We start from the raw sequence: 22760 nt of genomic DNA, 5'->3' as shown, positions 1-22760 counted from the left end.
AATGTCCTTCAGATAGAAGCGGCACCCAATAACCAAGGTGGCTCCAGGCCAGACGAGAAAGGATGCTCAATATCACACATGCCAAAGGAGCCATGTGGGCAGAAAGAAGCTTCAGTACACAGTGTAGATTCCCATTTGGTTTCAATCATGTGCAATTTCCTTTTATTTATTTAATAAGGTAAAGGGTTTAACTATTTTGTCCAAATCCTATAACACAATGGCAGATGTGTCAAGAAACTAGGAATTTTCATGTGGTCCCACAATTAATTCACTGATTACCCTCTCCAGTAAGTCAGAGGGTCAGTGGGAGAGATGGATGAAAACTGAAAATGGGGTCCACCCTTGCCAGGGCCCTTTGGCAGGGATGCAGGGATAGTTCAGAATTTGGTCATGGTTTAGGGATGTTTAAACTGTTTTGCTCTTAAGGTTTAATTGCTGGCTTTACGCAGGTTAGAGGAGGATAGATATTCTACTGTCGTGTTTAACCAGTGTTCACATTGCTGCAGAACTTCAAAGGCTATTTTGAGGCAAAAATATAATTGCAAAGTGTCTAACAGATATCACTTGTCAACTAATTAATAAAAAAGTTTGTCAGCTCCTCAAAGAAGGTCCATCACTCAAATATTCCACAGATTACATCTTCCATACCACAAAGAAGCTAACAAAATAATCAAGGTCTCATTTGGGTTTATAGTATCATTGCCACACATATGATTTTACCTACTACCAACTAAGATTGAGTATAAAATGCCTTTTCATGGTGTTTCAGTTTTGTGTATATGTATTAAATTATATTCCGCAATACTTAATAATTTGTATGCTTATATATTGCTCTTTTTCTTATTTATAGTGATTTAAACATTTGTCATTTTGTTGTACATGGGATAATTTTTATTGTTAATTTAAGTAATTATGGAAATAAATGAAAATTTACTTTAACATAAAAGCCAATGATGGAATTAAAAGAAGACGAACCATTTATAAAAGAAGACCTGATACTGTATTTATTTACATGTATTACTTTTAAAGTTTTTGTTTTACTATATTGGATATAATGTAGTTTTACAGACACCCTAGGATTACTCTGAAATGTATGGAAAGCAAACGGATAAAGAAAAATAAAGTAACTTATCCCGTGAGCAATATATAGTTAAGTGACAGAATGAACACATTATGTACAAGTTACCTTCAACACAAATAAAACAGGTCAATATCCAAACCGTGGACAAAGGGAGGTAATGGGTAACTAATTAGGAATGAATGAGCTGGAGAAAGGGTGCTGCAGTAAAAATGTTGATTAGCAATGAAACCAAGATATACAACAGAGTCAAAGAAATTTAAACCTGTTAATTAGCTGCTAATCTGTCACCATTTTAAGTTTTCCTTAAGTTTGCCACCGACCATTCTATTTTCATGATGGAATAACTCTATGCCTGTGGTGGTTATGAAATTCATAACCAGATTCACAGTATTTAGGTTGGCAGAGAGAGGCTGGGATTCAGCAAAGAAAATGAAGAACAATTTTTTTTTTCTTAATTTCGAGGTTTCTTGTATTTACCATGTGGTAACTCACTTCACAAGCAACAGAGTGGAGAAGGTTGACAGCAGAATCAGCCAATAAGCAGCAAGTTGCTAAGAACTCTATAACCTGTCCCTCTCTCTCCTCCCAGCCCCCTCAATTCCAAAAATAAATACACCTGAACCATAAGCAGAAGCATTTCTTACAAAATAAAAACAAACAAACAAAAAAGACGTAAAAGAAGAGCAAACGCTGGACATGGTACGTCCCACCCAAGTCAAATCCGAGGGAAACGTAACCCAGAGCACTTCTAAGTACCTAGAGGGGGCTCCGGCGAGATCCCGATGCTCTGCAGCAGAGCCTCCGTCTCCCGGCGCTTGCGATCCAAGTCAGAGTCATCCTGAACCGGCTCCTTCTTCTGCTGCATGTCGGCCTACAGAAAGCAGACACCGTGAGCCAAGTGAGTCACAGAGCTACATGTACGCATTTCCTGGCTGAGGCTGAACGTGGTAAATGCATGGCAGCAAAGACCAGGCAGAAGCCCGCAATAGATATAATCATGTGTATAAAGGAGGAAAAAACATTCTAACCGCTCCATTTAATAATGACGAACCCAGGACTTTCTCTTCTGGTTGAAGGCTTTTTCCTGCCTCTATCACATGGTATGAGAGTCTTTCTCACTCTGTTTCGGAAGATGCCATCAAGGCAAAGTATTTCTAACAGGGGTGTGGATTTAAAAAGAAATTCTGTCTGGTTTTTCAGACTCCCCCCCACCCCATCATATTATCAGTTCTTGATGAGTGTGTGTTTGCAATATTCATAGCTCACGTTTGGAATTATGCAAACACGGAATGATTGGGATTTGGCAGAAAAGTAAAATTGGTTATGAAACTCTGTAACTGTACAATAGACTATTGTATCAGTAATCTAAGTTTACTGTGGTTTAAATAAACCAGGCTAAAATGTTTATTAAGGCATGTGAACAATACTGATGTACTAAGTGTTGTTACTTAATTCTGATTTTCACAGGCTTTCATGATACATATTAACTGAAAGGAGAAAATTATTGTGTAGAAAGATACAAAACAAAAAATCATTCAGGAGACAGATGTTCTTTCCCCAAGTTCTGTCTTAGAAACACATGTTGTGTGAGCCTCTCATAGTCAGATCCTATGCCCAGTTTGTCTTTTTACAGGACAGCAACAAGTCAAAATACAAGTTAAAGAAGGTTAGTGGTGGAATTCTGGGGGTAATTAAGTAGTCAGGTCTCTTTTCTTTTTCATAACACAATTACTACTTAAGACAAGGCATTTGCCCCACATCTGAAACACGATAACATCCTATTTGATGTGCAGCTACCTCATGGCAAGGCTTTGTGAGTTTACAGGAGTGAAGCTGTCTTAGAGCTTGTCAAAAACCAATTATCCAGTTGTCAGACACACCTTTCTCCCCAGGGGCAAGCTGGGCTCCCTAACAGACACATTACCTCTTTCAGGAGTGCAAAGTACATCTCAAGGCAGTGAAGCATAATTTCCGTCATGGCATCTAAAGCAGAAAGAGTTCACGCAACTTTGACTTAGTCCCAGATGGTAACCTACACCCTGAGTATAAGCGAGATGCATCTTTGCACATAGTGCTGGGCTCATGCTTCCATTATTATTCACCTCAGGCTTAAAATGCACTCAATATATTTGAAGTCTACCTGTCATCAGAGGTAAAACTGCCATTATGGGGATTGATAAGGGCTAGTGAAGATACTAGAAGATTCAGGCACTCTCGTGTAACCCGAAATTCTGAAATGGCAGTTTAATCTTGGAAGATATCAAAGTTCATGTTCTTTCCAAATTTTAACATTTAAACTAGCAAGTTCCAAAGTTTATGCATACCACAGAGGCAAAGACAGAACTAAGATAAGAAAAAGGACCTTGCAGAGTGAGGATCTATATCAATATTCACATATCATAAAGTTAAAAGAAGGAACGAAGGAAAAAGGGGGAAATGAAAGAAAAGGAAATTACCACTGCCACTACTAAAATACACATGAAAAAACTAAGATAAGCAAAATTCATCTCAGGAAGCCAATACGGAATAGTATGGTTTTATAGTGAAGAGTTAAGCCATAACTGGACTGTCAGCTTCACTGAGAGCAGATATGTGTTTATTTTGTGTACCACTATATCCTCACACCTAGAGCAAGGCTTGACACATAGTCCATGCACAATTATCAAAAAAAAAAAAAAAGTGTTGGATGAATGAATATTTTGCCTTTGGTAATTGTTATTCTATAGCGATAGAATCTAAGACTTCTACACCATTCAGAACAGTTTCTGCCAACTATACCCCATTTGGGAAGCCACTTTATAACACCACGGTGAGAAGGAGTCCTCTAAACTTCCAGTGACCCAGTGCTTATAACAAAGCCATTTCTAATTCTAGCAATAGCAACAAAACATCTTTAACCTTTCCTCATCCTTTCAACAAATAACTATAAAGACAACAGAGTGCCGGTGGTAATGAACCTGAGAAGTTCTAATGCAGCTTATGTAGAGTGAACAGAAAACGATCTCTCTAATCTTTTGCTTTTGAATAAACTTAGGGCATATTATCTATTACCTTCTGTCAACCTTCCATCCTATACAAAAGGGCACAGAATCTGTTTTGTTTTGTTTTTTAATCTACTCTAACTTTAATCTTTAAGCATTCAAGAAACATACCAGAGCATAAACCGCATGTCAACATGCATGGCCGACATTGGGCAAGAATAGCACCCCCGAACTCTACCTCCAAAGTGTCATCCCACAATACAAAGTGCCTCTACAACTCATTCTCTGCCTCTGGCCTTTTTTAATTCTTAAGGAAACAGACAATATAATGACAAATATTAGTAAGGATAAATGTCCACATAGATGAAACAGAAGCTTAGGAAAGCTATCAACACAAAGTTGACCAGGAAAAATGCAAAGTTAGGTAATTGGGGCTTATTGGAAATAAAGGCAGTTCCTAACTGTAACCAATTAGCACCTTAAACTAAACAATGTGTTACTTCAAGTGCCCTAATCATGAAACCTTTGGGGTTTTTTTCCATGTAAATACTACAGAGTCCTAACACATTTCAATGACTCAATAAGGAGTTTTTGTGTCCTAGTAATTTAAAATATGCTTGGTGTCTCTCCCAGCAAATGGCATTTTTGTTTGCTAACAGTCATCACAGCTGAGACTCAGAGAGGGTACCTGAAGAAAGAAAATTTGTCAGCTGAGAATTGTTAGTCATTTTTCCAAAGACAGCTGAGCTGCATAGTTGTTAGAAGAACAAGTGAGGAACGCTTGGGAAACCTCTGTCCAGCCTACCTTGCAGCAATTTGGCAGGAGGCCAAGGACAGGACGAAATTTCAGGGTGGCCTCGTTAAGCACACCTCATTGTTTTAAAACCAATTTTTCATGAAATTGGCTCCGTGTCTTAAATGGCGACCATTATATTTATTTTAAAATCAGATTTCATCCATAATACCACAACCAAGAAAGCAGTGGACATCCAAAGACGCAGAGAGTGTAATTTTATACGTGTATACAGTTTTCTGGATTCTGTGGAGACAACCAACCTGGGTGGTCCCAATTCACACTAGTTTTCAGTCATTGCAAAAAAACTGTCACTCAGATTAGCATTAGAGAGCATTTTGTTTCCTTTTTATTCTAAACTTATTTTATTTAAAATATAAGCCTAAATAAAGTTGAAAAAAATCAAACTTATAAGCTTAAGGCTATTTCTAATTCTCTACAAACAACATAAAAACTAGAAAATCTTAAGCTCAGGAGTCAGTGACAGTGGCCAGTTAACTGTAGCATCCCACAGACTCAGGATCTGAAGCTTCCAAGGAAACCTGCAGATAAAATTCCCATGCTTGGAAAGAATGTGAACAGCATCTCAGGCCTGCCCTAACTAGTTTAGGTGTTCGTTCATTCATTCACTCACTTGTTAATTCTGTAACCCTTTATTGAAGGCCTACTGTGTGGCAGGATCGTGCTGGACATTGACTCAGTGATGAAAAAATACAACCCTGTCCCCAAAAGCTTGCGCTCAATTAGGAGGAAAAAAATAAATGAGTAGGCAAATGGTATTAAATAATTTGATAAGGTCAAGGATAGGGTACAGGACTAACTCAGTCACAGGTTAGAGAAAGGTATTAGAGAAGACCTTCCAGAGGAAGAGACACCCAGGATGAGAACTGAAAGGCATGTGGTTAACAGAACAGTGGAAGCCGAGGGAAGAGAACGTTCATAAACTCCCTGTCGGGAGAGAGCGTGGCCCATGCGGTGAGATGTAGGAAGCTGAGTCTGGCTGGAATGTGGATTCAGGGAGAAAGGAAATGGAACGGAAAGGGGAGAGCGATTGTGCCTGTCCAGGACCTATGATCAGTGTAAGCTGGAGAAGGGGTGGTGAAAAAATGACCCCAGGTTTCTGATTTGGACAACTGGCTTGGCTGGAAGCGGGGGGAGAGGGGGTCTTTCCTGAGACTGCAGATAAAGGGGGACCACTTCTGAGGCTTAGCCCCCAGGGGCCTAAGAGCATTTGAAAAAGAAGGATCAGAAGAGATCACTTCCAGCTTTCTTTCAGCTCCAAAATGCTATCATCCCAGGAAACTAGGGGCCTTGAATTATAAGACCCTTCCAATAATGGGGCATTTTTGAATAACGGCCTCCCCAGCATCGATCCTGATGGATGCGTGCAGCAGTTCTACAGGCCCCGATCAGGGCCCATTGCAGGAGCAGAGTCACAGCTGTTTCTTACCAACCAGATTCTCTGCATCTTTCACTGCTCTACATCAACTCCCTAGGTCCTCACAGAACTCCATAGGGAAGGACCCACTCTTCTCTCCATTTTACAGAAGGGAAACCAGGTTCAGAGAGGTCCCAGACTCACTCAGCCATTCTGCAAAGGGCAGAGCCAGGTTTCCCAGCCACTTTCAACTTGAAAGCCTCTGCATAACCATTGAGATCTACTGCCTCTGTCTTAAAACACTGGCTTCTCAGAACAAACCAAGTCATCACAGTCTAATCTAAGGAAAGATCTTTTGCAGGGGAGATGGGCTGTGGAGGGACAGGACTGAAAGCCAGGACAGACCTTCAGGACAATGTAGTTCAATGGATCTCCAAATCTGGTCCTATTTAGATATTTCAAATCAGAAACTCTGGGGAGGGGAGACTGGGACTCTGTATTGCCACGGGCCTCCATGGAGCAGTCAGGCTGCAACTGCCCTGTCAGTTTAGAAATGAAGAAACTAAGACTATGTAAAACTTTAATTCCAGAACTAGGTAGAGGCCCAGGAAGCCCCAAAGTCCTGGTGTTCCACACTCCCCACCACCTGCCGTCCTGAATCTGCCAGGACTCTGTCTGTTGCATAACAAGCTAAATCCCCATCAAAGCTGCATGGTATAGGAACAAAAAGGGTGGCCTGTTTCGATCAGTCTTGTTTGCCTGTAATTTCCCCACAAAATGTGTAAAATCACAAGGATGAAGCAGACAGCATAATTTGGAACCAGATTTCCCGTATCACTTCGCATGTTGTGGTAATTCTATGGAATTCAAGTTGGATATTAGAATGTCAGTTTGAAAGGAAACCGGTTATTAGTAAAGGATAACAGGTGCTTTAAAACTACAGTAAGCGTTGACATTTGAAGGAAAGGGAGAATAACTTAATGCTTTTTTTGGCTTCGCATGGAAATGAATAGCCATTCCTTGTCAATTCTCACCTCTACTTCACTCAAGAGTGCACGTTTAACAGCAAAGACCTCCGAAGGAAAAACATTACGCTCACAGTCAAGGACAAATAAACTATGGCATCAATCAAAGTGTAATGGTACCAAGAGAAGCAAGATGCCAGAAGGCTAGAGTGCAACTGCAATTATCTTTTACTTTGTTGGAAAATAATTGTTAGAAATCTTTTTACTTTGGTCTCCCAGCCTTATAGTGTGAAACAGCATTTAGCTTGTAGGCATCAAAACACATTCTTTTTTTCCCTTAAAGAAAAACTCTGAGTAGGGAAGCAGCTCTGGTTTCTGTACACACAAGCATATCACACTATATGAAGTTTCCTTCTTAGAAAATTACTCAAAAATATCTGTGGCATCTGGTTTTTGTACAAGATGTGGGCTATTTCTATACAACCACAACAAATTGGAGAATTAAAAATAAACTATTTTTGGATTCAGATAGTGGGGAAAAAAAAACATGATATGGTAGCAAGGCATTTAACTGGGAATCAAGAGTTCCAAATTCCAGGTCTAGCAGGCAGAAAAGCTACATTTCACCTCTGGGTTTCTGCTGCTTTGTTAGCATAAAGGAGGGCCTCGATGGAAGGGCTCTAAAATCTCTTCTAGATTTAACATCTCACATAGCAGGGTCTACTATACTATCCACCCTCTCACCAAGGGAGAAAAATGCACCTTTCCCTTTACCAGACCTAGGATTCTTACTAACCCTGAAAACTATATACACTTAGGAAATCATGGTAATCCACTGGCATCATTTTCCATTTTTCTCCTAAAATGTTCTGGCCAGTAGTCGTTTTTTTTTTTTTTTTTTTTTTTAAACCTTCCCGTGACACTGACAATATCCTAGGTATTGCTAAGTGCTTTATAAGATTAACTTTCTTAATCCCCATGATCGGACAGGATAAACACACTGCTCCTCTCATGTTAAGCACAGGGAACTGAGACACAGAAAGGTTACGGAATTTCTAACAATAGAAATATCACAGACCACTTTCAGGGTTCTGTGCAAGTCTGGGATGAGCCTGGGGTTTGGGGAACCCCTGGACCAAATGCCATCTACCATGTAGGTGGTGTCCGACTAGTACACAGCAGATGGCAATGACTTTACTATGCCGAGTATGTAGACATCATTCATTTTACTCAGGTATTGTAAAAGCATTCTTTTACAGGGCCCTCTTTATCCATTTGACCAGCCTCTCGGAGTCAAGTGATTTTCCTTTCCCCCCCCACCCCCAACACCCCAACACCCAATACTTACTTCTTTCTTTTTCCTCTCCTCTTCCTTCCGTTTCTTCTCTTCTCTTATCTGCGCTAAGCGCTGTTTTTTGCGCTCTAGCTCAGCTTTTAAGTCACTTTTGTCAGACATGTTGGTTTCCTTGGAGCAAAAGAAACAAGAAGTGAATATACATAAATAACTTTTCTGTATTATCATCACAAAAATCATTCTAAAGGAAATCAAGCTTGAAAATAGAATTTTTCGGCAATAACAGATTGTATACCTTAGCCTCTGTTGAAGAATCAAATAAATTAAGTTAGATCTGGTCTCCCTTTATATGAAATCCTCCCTTGGCATGTACATATAAATATCTGAAAAAATACAATGTTATAGTCTGTTCTGGTCTGAAGAATAATAGCAACTCACTTCAGAATAAGTAACACATTTTCTGTACAAGTTTCTTAACCAGTAAACAAAAAGCAAATAATAAGAGAATTAAGAAAGAACCATCATCATGACTTCCAATTTAGACGATAATGGACCAATTCATCCCTACACTGAGAAAAGAAAATAGGCTGTCATAAACTCTTAGAGACATGCCCTGCTCAAATTTCTATGGGCTCAATAAACATCTCTCCACTGAGCTTGGGTACTTGGAGATTTCATTTTGCCTAATATCATATGCATCAGGGAAGACAGCCACTGAAGACCTAACATGTTAATCTTCTTCTCCTGTAAAACTCCTCCTGAACTGTCACAATTAATTTCATCTCCAGTACAACCCTATTTCTATAACACTTGCATTTGCATACTGAATGCAGTATTGCTTATCCTGGCACCTTCCCTTTTCAAAGCAAAAGATATTTGTGAACACATGAAGTAGGAGATAATGCCATGGCAACTTCTTGGGAAAATTTATCTGAATGAGATTCGTAATGTCAATGGTGATCCTAGTGGTGATGGTGCCAGAAATGTCAAATAAAATGAGTTTGGAGAAGACTCTCATGGTCACCAATGGTTACGTTTGTTTCTTTTCTGCTCCCAACTGGAAACCAAGAAAATGGAAACATTGAGAAATGAAGAACCCCTCTCTGACCCAAATCCCTAACATACAGTTAAAAAAAAAAAACCCAAAAAACTAACCATAAATGTCATGAGTATTCATTTGCATATTACTTGTATGCAACTATGAAGAGTATATAATGTATTCCTGAGTAGATGACAAAATGAGGGAAGGCAAAAACAAACAAACAAACAAAAAAACCCTACACACAAAGAATACAAAGCAATGAAAAATCCTCCAACTTCCTGTCACCATCTTTAGAAGGCAATCAAGAACCTGCAGTCACCCTAAAACACGCTCAGATGGATACACACAGTTGGGAGGTGTACCGTGTTCCTACTGTCCTACCATACACACTCTTGCTCACACTGCGATGGCAAAGATTTGTGAAATCACCACCACCATCATGATAATCAGTGTCTGCTACTCATGGTCACGCCCTTCATTTTTCAACAAGTATTTGCTGAATATTTAATCTGTGCTAGGCATTCTCTAAGGTATCTGAGCACAGAGATGAACAGAGCCAGATTCTTCCCTTCAAGGAGTGCACAACTCAACTCTGTGAGCATGTGGTGTGGCTGGAAATGCTCTTTCAGAGATTGGCTTACTGATTCCTGAGTGCCAGATACTTTACACTTATCACATTTAATGACAACAAGCCAAGGAGACCGATGTTATTATGAATGCCTTTTTCACCACTCAGATACAGGAGACTCAGCAAGACCTAAGACTGCACAGTCCCTACATGGAAGGACCTCAGTTCAAGCATATCCATGCTCTGAACGACTCCACCCCACCGATCACCAATGTGCAAGTTCAGAGGGGCCACAGAGCAAGAGAATAATCAAGATCTGGTGGAATGGGTGAGGGTGAGCTTTGAGGAGGAGGTGGAATTTGAACTGGAAATGGAATGAGGTCATGAACTAGTACAGGAAGAGAAGATAGAGACATGCGAGGACCTGCAGAAGAGAGAAGCAGCGGGCTGCGTGCAAGAGAAGCAGGTGAACCCAAGTCAAGCAATGCAAACTTTAGTCAGTAAGCATGGACCTGGGGAGGCAAGTGGCAAAGACTTGAAAATACAGAAATGTCAGTTCCATTCAGTGTAATGAGTGTTGGGAAATCAGCAGCTCTTTGAAAGAGAAAGTGACCAAACAAAAACAGAATACAAATTTGCTTAAGCCTATTCTAGTCCCTGCCTGGGAAACAGAGAGGAGCAGAAACTAGAAAAACACAAGCTGCCCGGAGGCCAGTGCCAACATCTATCGGGGTAGACTGCACTGCACCAGGCTGGTAGGTGAACACAGAGACAGAATGTGCAGGCAATGTGGACTGAAGAGAGCCCAGCCAAGAAGGAAGAAGTGACTCTTGGTAGCCTTTAGATGTGGAAGCAAAAGAGAAAGATTCGGTAACAATTCATCTTTGAGACAGTCAGGAGGAAGGCAGTGAAAATAGGAAGAGAAGGCAAAGAATGAAATAACAGTGTGTGTCATAATTTAAGGGTCAACAGGACTTCTGAGCAGAAAGAATGCAGAGATACAACACTGCCGATGGGATGAGAAGCTGGATGGGGACTGGAGCTGTGGAATGGAGCTCGAAGGCTCCTGCCAAGGACTAGTTAAAGCTGAGACACAAATTCAATCGTCCTACAGGTGTCAGGTAGATAACTTGAGGAAACAAAGCAATGACTGAGGCCAGCCAGAGAGGGAACATCCTGCCTGCAGGAAGCAGCTCTATCCGGTTCCCATTTAATGGATGGAACATGGAAGAACATGAACCCAAGCAGTTAGATCTGATTTTTTCCCAAGAGACGCCAGAGAATGGACAAAAGTAATGTTTACCACTAAAACACTGCTTGCCAGTAATTTTCAATGCCAAAAATCCTTTCTAGGAGAAAACTAGAATCTAATTCCATAAGCCATCTGAGAAGGTACATATATTCTTCCCCGACAGGGGCCAATCTGATGTACGTTTTCAATATTTTTCTGCTGTCAAAAGTGAGATGTGCGATCAGGAGAATTACTGGTGAAGCAATAGTCGTGTCATCCAATGCTGAAAGGAGCCAGTGGAAACTTCTTAGAAAAACCTACAGTTTTCTAAGTTTCCCTCTGCTCCACCTTCCCTACCTTTTGTCTACCTTTCCCAGTCTGTCAGAAATACCTAGTACAACTTCAGTTATATATTCTGGTCATTAAAGAGCAAACCATGTAATAAGGACCTCCTGTACTTCTTGTGATTTTCTTGCAAAGGACTTCATTCACCAGTGGGAAGTAAGGTGTATTCTCAGTACACTTTTGCAAAGGGAAAAGCTCTTCTTTAAACTGATAAATTTGTCTGACAATGTTGGTCATTTAAGTTGGTGTTACCAGCCATAGAGCCAATATTTTTAAAATAAACAACAACACCAAGGAAACTTTAAAAAAATTATATTACATAGCAATGTTTCAAGTAACACTTCACTTTTTAAAAATAGTAGAAGCACGATGTCAAAAGACAGCTATAGCGAGTACCTTCCACTTACTGATTTTTGGATCTATTCCAGACTAGACACTTTGTATCAGCCCCTGGGAGAATAAGAAATCTCAAGAGAACACCTAGTAAAGGGTTTGGAAAGTACACATCAGAGTAAATGAATGGGCCTTTACACACAGTGAAATGGCTTAAATGGTGGCACTAAATGCAGTGTCAGCACTGAACGCCACAGGCTTTCCCTAGGGATTGCCTGTCTGACCCACTAAATCTCCCTGCATATTAAACAAAGCAAAGTGAGGAGCAAAGCATGGGGGACATGAGTTATAGAGCTTCCTGGGGCTAATGTAGGTCATTGCAAAGGCAATTTTGGTGCTCTCAGTTTAAGAAAATAAGGGTCAAAGCTACCTGCTGCTAATTACTGCTTACTTCACATACATAAAAAGCTGGTCTCTTTCATTTATAAATGGCAACGGGTCAAGTAAATAAATCAAATCCACCTCCAGGTGCATGTCTGATCATCAACCTACTCTCCCACCCACCAGCCAACTACAGCTCAATTCTACCCTGGCTTAGGAACCCTTACAGCCGTCTCGCCCCAGCTCCATCCGAGTTGATGCACTGCTTATGACGCCTGCCCAGCTCTCCTCCTAGCAGAGTCCCATGTTCTGAATTTGCTTTCCCTCCGTGACACTCCTTTTGCCCACATTCTCTAACAACCTGCCTGCATTTGCCTGTTTCATGCTCCTGTCTCCTATGTCTGCATCTTAGCTCTTGCTCTCCTGCAAGTTCTCCAACTTTACTATCACTGAGTACAATCCCACGTCATCTCTTTTATTTTTTTTTTTTTTCTTTTCTTATCCTCCAAATTATCCCTACCTGACAACTGAAATCTCAAAGTTCAAATCAGCTACTCCATTTACTCTGGACTCCATACCATAAATCCCAACCCCTGTAAATTTTTCCAAATGTAAACTCCTTCCTTCTGATCTCCCTGGTTCACCCTTTATCCCCTTGTTTCACTATGACTCATCTCCCGCCATCCTCCCAAGTGTTTCAGTTCTCACAACTTTTATTTCAGCCCATCGTTGAGCTCAGTACACTGCCATCCTTATCATCCAAGTAAATGAATCAATATTAAGTCCAGAGCTTAAAACTGTGCCTGGCAAATAGTAAACACCTAAGAAAATTTGTTTCATCACTTCCTCCTTCTCTTTCTACTCCTCTACGTCCTCCTTTCCACCCCACTTCCCCTTCCTCCTCCTCCTCTTTTTCTACTGTTATTAGTATTACTATTTTTTATCCTACAATCTCTTTCCCCCAAATCCACCCTAATTCGATATCCAAAACCATCACTCAAAGCTCACAGCAAGTGATCTAAAAAGAACTTTAACAAAAAAACAAAACAAAACAAATCAAGCTCATAGATACAGAGAACAGATTGATGGTTCCCAGAGCTGGGGGTGAGGGGATGGGTGAAATGAGTGAAGGTACAAACTTCCAGTGTGAAAACAAATCATGGGGATGTAACATACAGCACTGTGACTATAGTTAATAATACTGTATTGCATATTTGAAAGTTAAGAGACTAGATCTTAAAAGTTCTCAACCTAAGAAAAAAAATTATGTAACTACGTATGGTGACAGATGTTGAACTAGACTTACTGTGATCGTTTCACAATATGTACAAATATCAAATCATTATGTTGTACACCTGAGCCTAATATAATGTTGTGTCAATCATACCACAGTAAAAATAAATTAAATATTAAAAAGTTACAATGAGAAATACATGAAAGGTACAGCATGCTTCTCAACCTAAATGGGTTATAAAATGGAAGGCATGTGGTTAAAGAGATGTGACTCAAAGAAAAAATATTTTTAAACAATTAAATGTAGTCGCTTAATTTAAAAGTAGTAAAATTCTTCTCAGTTTTTCTGTTGAACATAGAGATTATATATCAAGCTGTCCCAGGCAGGCATCCTCCCCTATCTTACAGGCAGGCATCCTCCCCTATCTTACCCACTTCCCCCAGAGGATGGAGAAGCACATGAAGAAATGGTTTCTTCTCTAGTTAGGAAGTTAGTTATGGGGAGGGTCACTGTAACTAACTTCACATAAAAATATCTCACAGTCTTAAGTCTCAAAGAGGAAAGAACAGAGAGAGGAAGGAAGGAGGAAAACACGAGAGAAAAACATGGACACTCAGGAAGGGAAAAACAAGTCATTCCACACCTGCCCTTTTCTTCCCAGTTAACCCTGCAACTCCTTCACATTTCTTACTTCACACACATCCATAAAGAAAGGAAAATGTTCGACTTTTCTTGAACCCAGCAATGAGACCCATCACCTTCATTTCCATGTCTGCACATATGGTCATGGGATGGTTTGGTCCTGTTTAGAATCAAGTGTCTATCAGAGGAGAAGCAAAGGGTTTAGCTCTGTTTACACAGCTGCCAAGCAACAGAATCTCCCGGGGCTTAGCTTTTGAACCGTCTAGATCTCTATTTCCTTTCGGTTGTCTAAGTTGGCAGCAGTTTGAGATTCCATTTCTAATGCTGGCATATGCAAATATATTTTTAAGCTTAAAGTCAGAATCCTAGGAGGTTTAAATCATTGCCCAGCTGTTGCCAGACTGACTGAAAAAAACTACCTAGAAACACATTCTCTTTTCCTGCCTGAAAACAATTGTTCTCGTCAGCTCTTCTCTATCAGCTATTGAACTTTTCATCTGCCACTAGGTACGCGTAAGAAATTTGATCTTTCACAACCTCATTTCACCTGCCTGGCTTCTTGATAACACAGCTGCCTCCTTCCACTTGGATGGGAGGCCAAGGGATGAATGGGACCACAACCATTTTTACAGCTATAACACAGTGTCAATAAAAAGAGGGTGAGAGAAATCTCAGAGGGAGTTGGCTGGTGAAAGACGTAGGAGAGTTATATGCTAAATTTGTACAGTCATCAGTACACCGGGAAAAAATGTTCATAAAATCCATCTCATGGGGGGGTGCCCAGGCCTGGTCTACTTATATTGTAGATGAGTTCTCAAACGTTTGATCTCAGTGTCGCTTGAGACTCTTAAAAGTTATCAGTGCCCTCAAAGAGCTTTTGTTTATGTGGGTCACATCTATTAACACTAACCATGTTAAAAATTAAAACTGATAAAACTTTAAATAACGAATAATTCTGTAATAACAATACCTTTTACTTAACATAAAACTTTTATGAAAAAACAGCCATACTTTCCAAGACAAAAAAAATCATGAGGGTATTTATTTTATATTTTCACTTCGCTTTTTAATATCTAGCTGAAAAGAAGTCAACCAGATTCTTACAGCTGTTTGTGTAGTCAACACGTTGTGATACGCTATTTTAGTTGTGAGGAAAATCTGGTCTCACATAAATGTGTATTCTGAAAAATGAGGAGTATTTGAATAGCTTCTTGAAGTAATTGTGGATATTCTCTGATTTTATACCCCAAATCAACAAAAGGCAGTTTCCTAAAGTTCAGTTGCAATCTGAATATGAAACCACACCAATCAACGAACTTCTTGTACTTTGTTACATTAAAATCCATTGGTCTATTTTAAACTTTGAATGAATCTTTTATCCATATACGATTTTATAAAATCATGCATTGTTTATTTAGAAAATTATATAGACTTCTCAAATATTGACACATTTCATTGTACAACATCCAAAAATCAAATTTGGTACTATCACTACCAAACTGCTCAGAAGGGTCTTTAGGTATGGTAAAGCTGTCCAGCTTATGGTGGCAGGTATGTTTCCCAAAACTGTAATTTTTGCTTGAAGCTCAAATTTTATCATTAGCAACAAACATTGTCAATTGTGTTCTTGAAGTGACAAGCCCATGTCACTGATTTTTGAGAAAATTTCCGCCAAATAACCAAGCCTAAATAATCATAGTTTGTCTATGAATTGTACTTTCAAGTAAAAACTTGTGTTTCTTGGGAAAAGGCAGCTAATTTAACTCACAACTCAAACACTGCACAAATGCTTTTCTCCAGACAACCACTCAACTTCGGTAAGCAACAGAAGTGTCTTGTGTGTCCTCATTTGTCACACTGAAAAGACGTGTGCTCAAGGTTAGAGATTTAATATAACTAGTAGTTTTTCCTGCTCACGAAGGACATTCTTAAGTGAAACTGTTTGTCTTTTTAGTTGCAAGTGTGTGGCAGTGAGGTGTGACATCACTATTAGGAGTTTGGCGCTCCGTCTCAATTCATGCTAAGGCACCAGCAGTTTGACCTACCATTATTTTCACGCCATCGTTGCAAATGCCAATACAGTGAAAAAGACAAATAACATTTTAGCATTATTATGAAAAGTTTTGACTTTACAGACCCCTGAACACATCTTGGGATTCAAAGGGATCCTCAAACCACACTTTGCTTTAACCTACTTCTGACAAGATGGAGTTGATTCTAAAGTCTATAAAGACATTTACTCAACGAAATTTTGCTAAGAGTTTATATCAAGAACCTAAACAGAGGGGGTTAGAGCTCTTTCTTCTGCAGAAAAGAAAAAGTAAAAAGACAACAGGAATAAAATCACTGAGCATAGAAAATTCAGGTTAGAGTCAAGAAACTACAATGATTTAGAAATATATTAACTATAATGATTTAGAAATACCAGGAAGATCTAAGACATCTGGATATAGCATTAGAAAAACTGGATTTTGGGAGAGATGAGGCCTTGAAGAAAAGGTTCCATAGAACTTTGTGTGAAAGATTTCTCATTCCTCACTTGACAAAGACAGGTAATAGATAAGGAAGGCAAGCTGAGAAGCCTTCCCTCACTCCCCATTCTCCTCCCCCCATAACACACACACGTACACTCTTAATGGGTCTTCTTCGCCTTGCTGTAAAGTGAACTAAGATGGTTGTTAATGAAATGTAGACTTCTCTGTTATGTGAAAAGTTTTTATTCTTTCAGTTTTTCTGCTTTAACAATTACAATTACGCGTGTTTGTTTCAAGAGAAGAAACTTTAAACATTATATAATCCAGTACCAGTATTTTACCCATAAACGGGGAAACTGAGCTGAATTTATCTAAGTGCACAACTAGTAAGTGGACGAGTCAGAGCTGGAAACACCAGATCTCTTTATTTCTTGAACACCTTTATTAAATAATGCTTCCCTTTCAGGGTTTACTTATGCAAGATTTCACTCCTTTTAGTCACAAGAAAATTCTTCTTAAACAAAAGGTACTTAACGGCGGACCCTCATCCGTCTACTCGCAATCACTCCCTATCACCGCCTGGTGGCAACAAATGCAAATTGCATGGGAGAGCTGACCAGACAAAAGGCTTTGCCTCTGAAATTCCCAGCCACACCTCCAAGCCAACAGTGGGTAGTCCCAAGCACCACAAGCGTTTATCTACATAGGAAGGATCTATTTATGTCAGTAGAGAACAGGTTCGGAGAGGAGAACATCTTAATACATACACACGGTTAAATATGTACGTTGATTTTTCGAGGCGCCTCTTAATTTTATTCATACTGGGTTGGTTCTTGACTAGGAAATCAGGCAGTATTTCCACAGTAAGCCTGTAAGCTACATTTAAGATTGTTGTGTCTGCATATTGCCTCTAGCCCTACTTTCACCACTTCAGGATTCTCAGCTCCCCAGACTGTACAGCTTCAGCTGTAACTTGAGCACTGGCAATTGCAGTGCGTTAAACAGGAGAGCCTCTCCAGCACTCAGCACAGAGGCCCATTATGCTAGAGAGAAAAATCAACCCGTACGGCATCTGCCCTCTCATCTAGGTAACAGGATAGAGATGAGAACTCTTAAATTTTAAAGGACTCGAAACCCATTGTCATCTTTACCAAAAAGTTCCAGAAATTTTTTGAGTTACTTCTGACCCCTACAGCGCATTCCACCCATTTAAAGGCTCAACGTGCTTCTCTCTGGCAAAAGGAATTGCTCCTCAATTAAGAGAATCATTCATTCTTTTCTTAGAGCATCCTCCCTCGGGAAACACTCAGAGATATCAAGAGTCCTCAAGAAATGAGCATTTCAAGGACCATCCTTGAAAGAGTATAAAACTGAAGATGGAACAGTCTGGACAACTGGAGAGCAGTATTTTGGCACTGGGTCCCAAAGAATCAGGGCAGAAAAGGGACTGGAAAATAGAATCAGAAGAAAGGAGATGGGAGCCTTCTAGACAGTATCACGAGGAAAACTAGAATAAAGAAGTGAGGCCTAAAACAAAGGATCCTATAGAAATAGATGGGAAAGGTGTATCACCTGCCTAGGCCAGGTACCAGTAAAGAAGCCAAACAAAGAAGGCTACCACCACTACTGCACTTTATATGAGATTATGCATCTATGCTTCCAGTGGTTCAAAAGCACTTGAGAGCAAATACAAAGATGCACTGTCAAGGAACAGGTGCAAAGTGGCAGCTTCTGCACAGACCTGATGAGGGCCTCCTCTGGCACCTGCACAGTGGCTCCTCAGCCTCACCCTGAGCCCACAGTAGACTTTTGATAAACACCTGCTGCTATACAAATGGGTTCAACATGGCCCTTGCGTACTGGCACCTATGCTGTTACTTCTTCATATCAGGCTAGGGCCACTAGATTTGAGCACCCACCAGCACCAAACACAAATTCTCACACACCCTACCACTTTACATATAGCTCCAATAAGCACATTTTTTGCCACTTAGAGCTCTCCTGTTTGCGTATCCTGCAGAATTGCACCCCACATCTGCCAGTCACGGACGGCACAAACCTGTGGCTATGAGAGCCCTTTGGCTGCCCTCCGGGGCTCTCTCAGCCTCAGGCGCCCCACCTGGCGCTGGGCAGCACCACGCGCACACACGGCTCCCTCTGACCCCCTCCTCCCTTTGTGGGCGGTGGCCCCACGCTGCGGTCTCTGGAGGACCTCTTTCTATGAAGGGCAACCCTGCCTCATGCTATCCAAGTGCCGCCCACGTTGTGCCACGATGCCACCAAGCGGTCCTGTTTTTTGCTCAACCAGCCCTGAAATCCTGGAACTCACCACACCCCATAGCCAATTTTCACCAGTACTCCCAATTTACACCTAGTGTTTCCAAGCCTGCCCTCACTTACCCATGCCAATCTATGCTGCCCAATGCCAGGCTTCACATCACTCGTCTGACACCAGCAACAGTCTGACAACTGTCTCCATGCTAACCTTGCTCCCTGGTGGCCCTCCACGTCCTCCACACGGAGCCAGAATGAGCTCTCTGTCACTCAAGTCTGGTGAGTACACTCCCCTACCTGAAACACATCAGTGACTCCCTTCTAGTTGCAAAATGTGTCCCAGCTCCCGATCACGGCCCATGAGATGTTCTTATTGCCCATCCTCTCCATCCACAGAGCCCTCCTCTCCCTCTTTCACATTTTACTGGCAGGTACCAAGCTGTTTCCTTCCTATGTACCTTTGCAAATTCCAGAAATGCTCTTCTCACCATTCATTACCTGATGATTCCTATTCATCTTTCTCTCTCGGCTGAATCACATCCCCTCCAGAAAGTCCTCCTACAGCCTCCAGACTGGGCCAGGCACCCCTTCCTGGAAGCGCAAGAGCACCCTGCGCATGGCCTGCTATGACATGAATCACGCGGTCCACCTGGCGTGCCTCTGGTCTGTTCACGCGATGCTCTCCTCCTGTTACACCAACAGCTCCTCTAAAGGAGGGGCCACATCTAACTCATCTCTGTACTTCTAGTGCCCAACAGTTAGTGCTCAATAAACGTCGCTTGAACTGCTGAATTACCATTAGATAGGAGTGTGAAATTTCCCACAATTTCACTATTGGGATTTTTCTAATCATCAATACGTTGGATGAGTGCACTAAGCTTTTCAATGATCCAACTCAGAAAAGTTCTTCCTTATTCAGCAACACATCTTAATTTCCATGGGCGTGGGGGTGGGAATTGATTTTTTCCATCCCTTAGGACAGATGTGCATCAAACACACAATCCCAGCATTGCCTCACTATCTTTTCCTAAGTCACTACATCATACACCCATTGATATAATGTTTTCCTGCCTGGCTTACATTTTTAATCTCTGCTTTTTGACTCTAAAAGGATTATTTAGCAAAATCCATTCAATTTATAATTGACAGCCTCCACTGTTTGTCTCAGCCAAAAACTCAGCAATCTAGAAGCACCAAACGCCTTGAGGATAAATCATCATGGTGAGAGTTAGGCTTTCTCGTTAGAAGTGATGTAAAAATATCAGTGCTTTAGAACAGAGCCATCCACTGCACTTGAAGCTGTTTTCTCTGAGTTGCTGAGATGATAAATGAACATGTCTAAAAATAAACAACTCTTGGGTAACCTGTGGGGCTGATCTTTAAAATAACTGATAACAAGCAAATCTACAGACATGACTAACTTTAGCTTTGACTCCAAGTCCTTGCCTACCATCCCTATATAGGGGCCAGATGTTCTACGCAGCAAAGTCAAATCAAGACAGCCCTGGCCAGTAGGGCTGCCAAACGAGGGCACTCTGTCCTGAGAGAGGATGCAGGCAACTTCAAGCGGCCCAGAGGTTCTTGCAACTCACAAATGAGAACAAATTTAAACTATTGTACTAAAGGAAATAAACTCAAGACATATTAACAAAAATAAGGGAAAGAAAATTTTAATGCTTAAATAAAGTCAAAATAGATTTTTCTCAGTATAAATGTTCATAAAGTCAAGTTGTTTTTAATCTTCTAAAAATATGTTATTAAGATATCTCTACATCTTAAAACCACTTCATTCAATACCCTCCCAAATTAACTACAAAATACTTATGAATTTGCAATTAAGCCTCCCTAATTTTAAGGACCATTGATCTTGGTTGAAGTTACGATGAGTGGAGAAACTCAAGTAGAGAAGGACCCTGCTAGGTAACACTCTATTCTCACACCAAAGCAAACAACTTGACACGTGAAAAGACAAGATTCAAAGCCAGATCTCCAGTGGCTCTTACCGACTGCCTATGCCCACAGCTTTATGTTCTTCTCATCTTCCCTCACCCCATGCTATTGGCCTTGCCACTGATATTGGCTTATTCTATTTCCCTTGTATTCTTTCTCTGCCGTTGTCACCCGCTTTCTGTCAGCAGTTTTCCTTCTAATGTTTGTTCTGCAGGTGATAAAAGAGTAAGACAGCTGAGAAAAACACAGAACTACTAAAGATCTTATAAATCAACGTAGTCTGTGGCACTACTGTGCTCACAAGAAGGCAGTAAGAAGGCTCCACAGCGTTAACAAACCACCCGGAGGAAAGCCAGACCTGAGGACAGCAGAAGGTGAGGGGTGCCTGTCAGGCAGAGGAAAGCATGGACAAAGGCAGGGAGACAAGAAAGAGAATGGCCTGTATGTGGGACAAGTAACTGGATATAAATGGAACACTCAGCACAAAAGAAGATGAAGGAAGATGAGGACGGATGTGCAGCCAGAGATGAGATCCCCAAAGGCTGAGTGACCAACTGTCCCAGTTAACACAACGATAAGGGAGTTCCCCGGATGCAGGACTTTCAGTGCTACAACCAGGACACCCCCAGGAAGACCTGGACAAGCTGGTCACCCCACAGCCGAAGATCTGCTATGCTGTGCTCTGAAGAGGTCTGAACTTCTCTGTAGGCAGCAAGGAAATACTGAAAGATTCAACCAACTGCAAGACCAGATCATTTACCCCTAGCGTGTAATACACACAGCCTTTTTAAACATGGGTTGCAACCCACTGGTATGTTAACAAAATCAAGTTCGTTAGTAGTGGCAGGGAGCCATGTTTGTAACTAACAGATTAGAACTACCAGAACGTATACTGCACGTGGTAAGGACGACCATCGTTTCACAGAACTTGGTTTTGGACACACACACATCCACTACTATATATACATCGTATTTTTATTGACAGTTGGGGTTAAAAGAGATTGAAATATATTGGGCTACATCAATTATAAAGTAAACTTTCAAGTATACACGTGTTTCTACCTTTGTCTTTTCTCAGCCAACATTCTGCATGGCAAGACACCCACGAATCATGGTGATATTCGCACAGTACGCCGAGCCGAACAGAGAAAGCTGGTCACTACCACAGGAGACTTCCCCGGGCTCTGACGACCCTCAGGGCCAAGAGATTAATACCCGGGCGCACGTGTAAACTGCAGTCCGTCTGCGGGGCACTGGTGAGGAAGCACTACCACAGGATGACAAAGCAAGCTCAGCAACACTTAAGTCCACCAGAGAAAAAGCGAAAAGGGTACAAAATAAACCCCTGGTGCTCCAAGGCACGGACACATCAAGGCGTGCGTACTTACAAAGATGAACCTGCTTTTCCAGCTACCCTAGAATGCCCGTCAGGGTGCAGAAAATCAGTACCGTCGGGAACACAGGACCGTGGCAGACTTCCTGCAGGCCATGTCAGCACAAACGCTGACGGACCCTAGGATTTGGATGTTTGCCATTTATATCATCAGCACAACCTTTACATTCTTTTTTGAAAGCAAATACCCATCGGAAAAGCTTGGCTGCAGAGTCCCCAGCCTGGCCTGCACACAACATTCTGTACACGAATGGATAACTCAGTGGTATGAGGCAGCATTCAGAACAGATTTCTCAACGAGTCCTTAAAGGCTTAAACCCTTCTGATACTCATGTGCATTTTTAAAATTCAAGACTTCTTGCTTTTTGATTTAGCTAACGTCAGTTTCAACCATCTGTCTC

General features: G+C 41.0%; 1 protein-coding gene across 3 annotated transcripts in view; it reads right to left on the bottom strand.

Annotated features, from left to right (window-relative positions):
• DYNC1I1 (dynein cytoplasmic 1 intermediate chain 1) overlaps positions 1-22760 on the bottom strand; it is a 317415-nt gene that overhangs the window by 270055 nt on the left and 24600 nt on the right. For all 3 annotated transcript variants that reach the window (XM_057731071.1, XM_057731073.1, XM_057731074.1), the window contains exons 2-3: positions 8547-8663; positions 1838-1952 (exon numbers count right to left, since the gene is read on the bottom strand). In XM_057731071.1, coding sequence (XP_057587054.1) covers positions 1838-1952; positions 8547-8654 — 223 coding nt within the window. In that variant the 5' untranslated portion in view covers positions 8655-8663. The remainder of the gene's footprint in view (positions 1-1837; positions 1953-8546; positions 8664-22760) is intronic.

Source organism: Hippopotamus amphibius, chromosome 4 (assembly GCF_030028045.1).
Source record: "Hippopotamus amphibius kiboko isolate mHipAmp2 chromosome 4, mHipAmp2.hap2, whole genome shotgun sequence".
Classification (NCBI taxonomy): Eukaryota; Metazoa; Chordata; class Mammalia; order Artiodactyla; family Hippopotamidae; genus Hippopotamus; species Hippopotamus amphibius.
The sequence above is the reverse complement of the archived record's forward strand: the minus strand, read 5'-3'. Positions and strand labels throughout refer to the sequence as shown.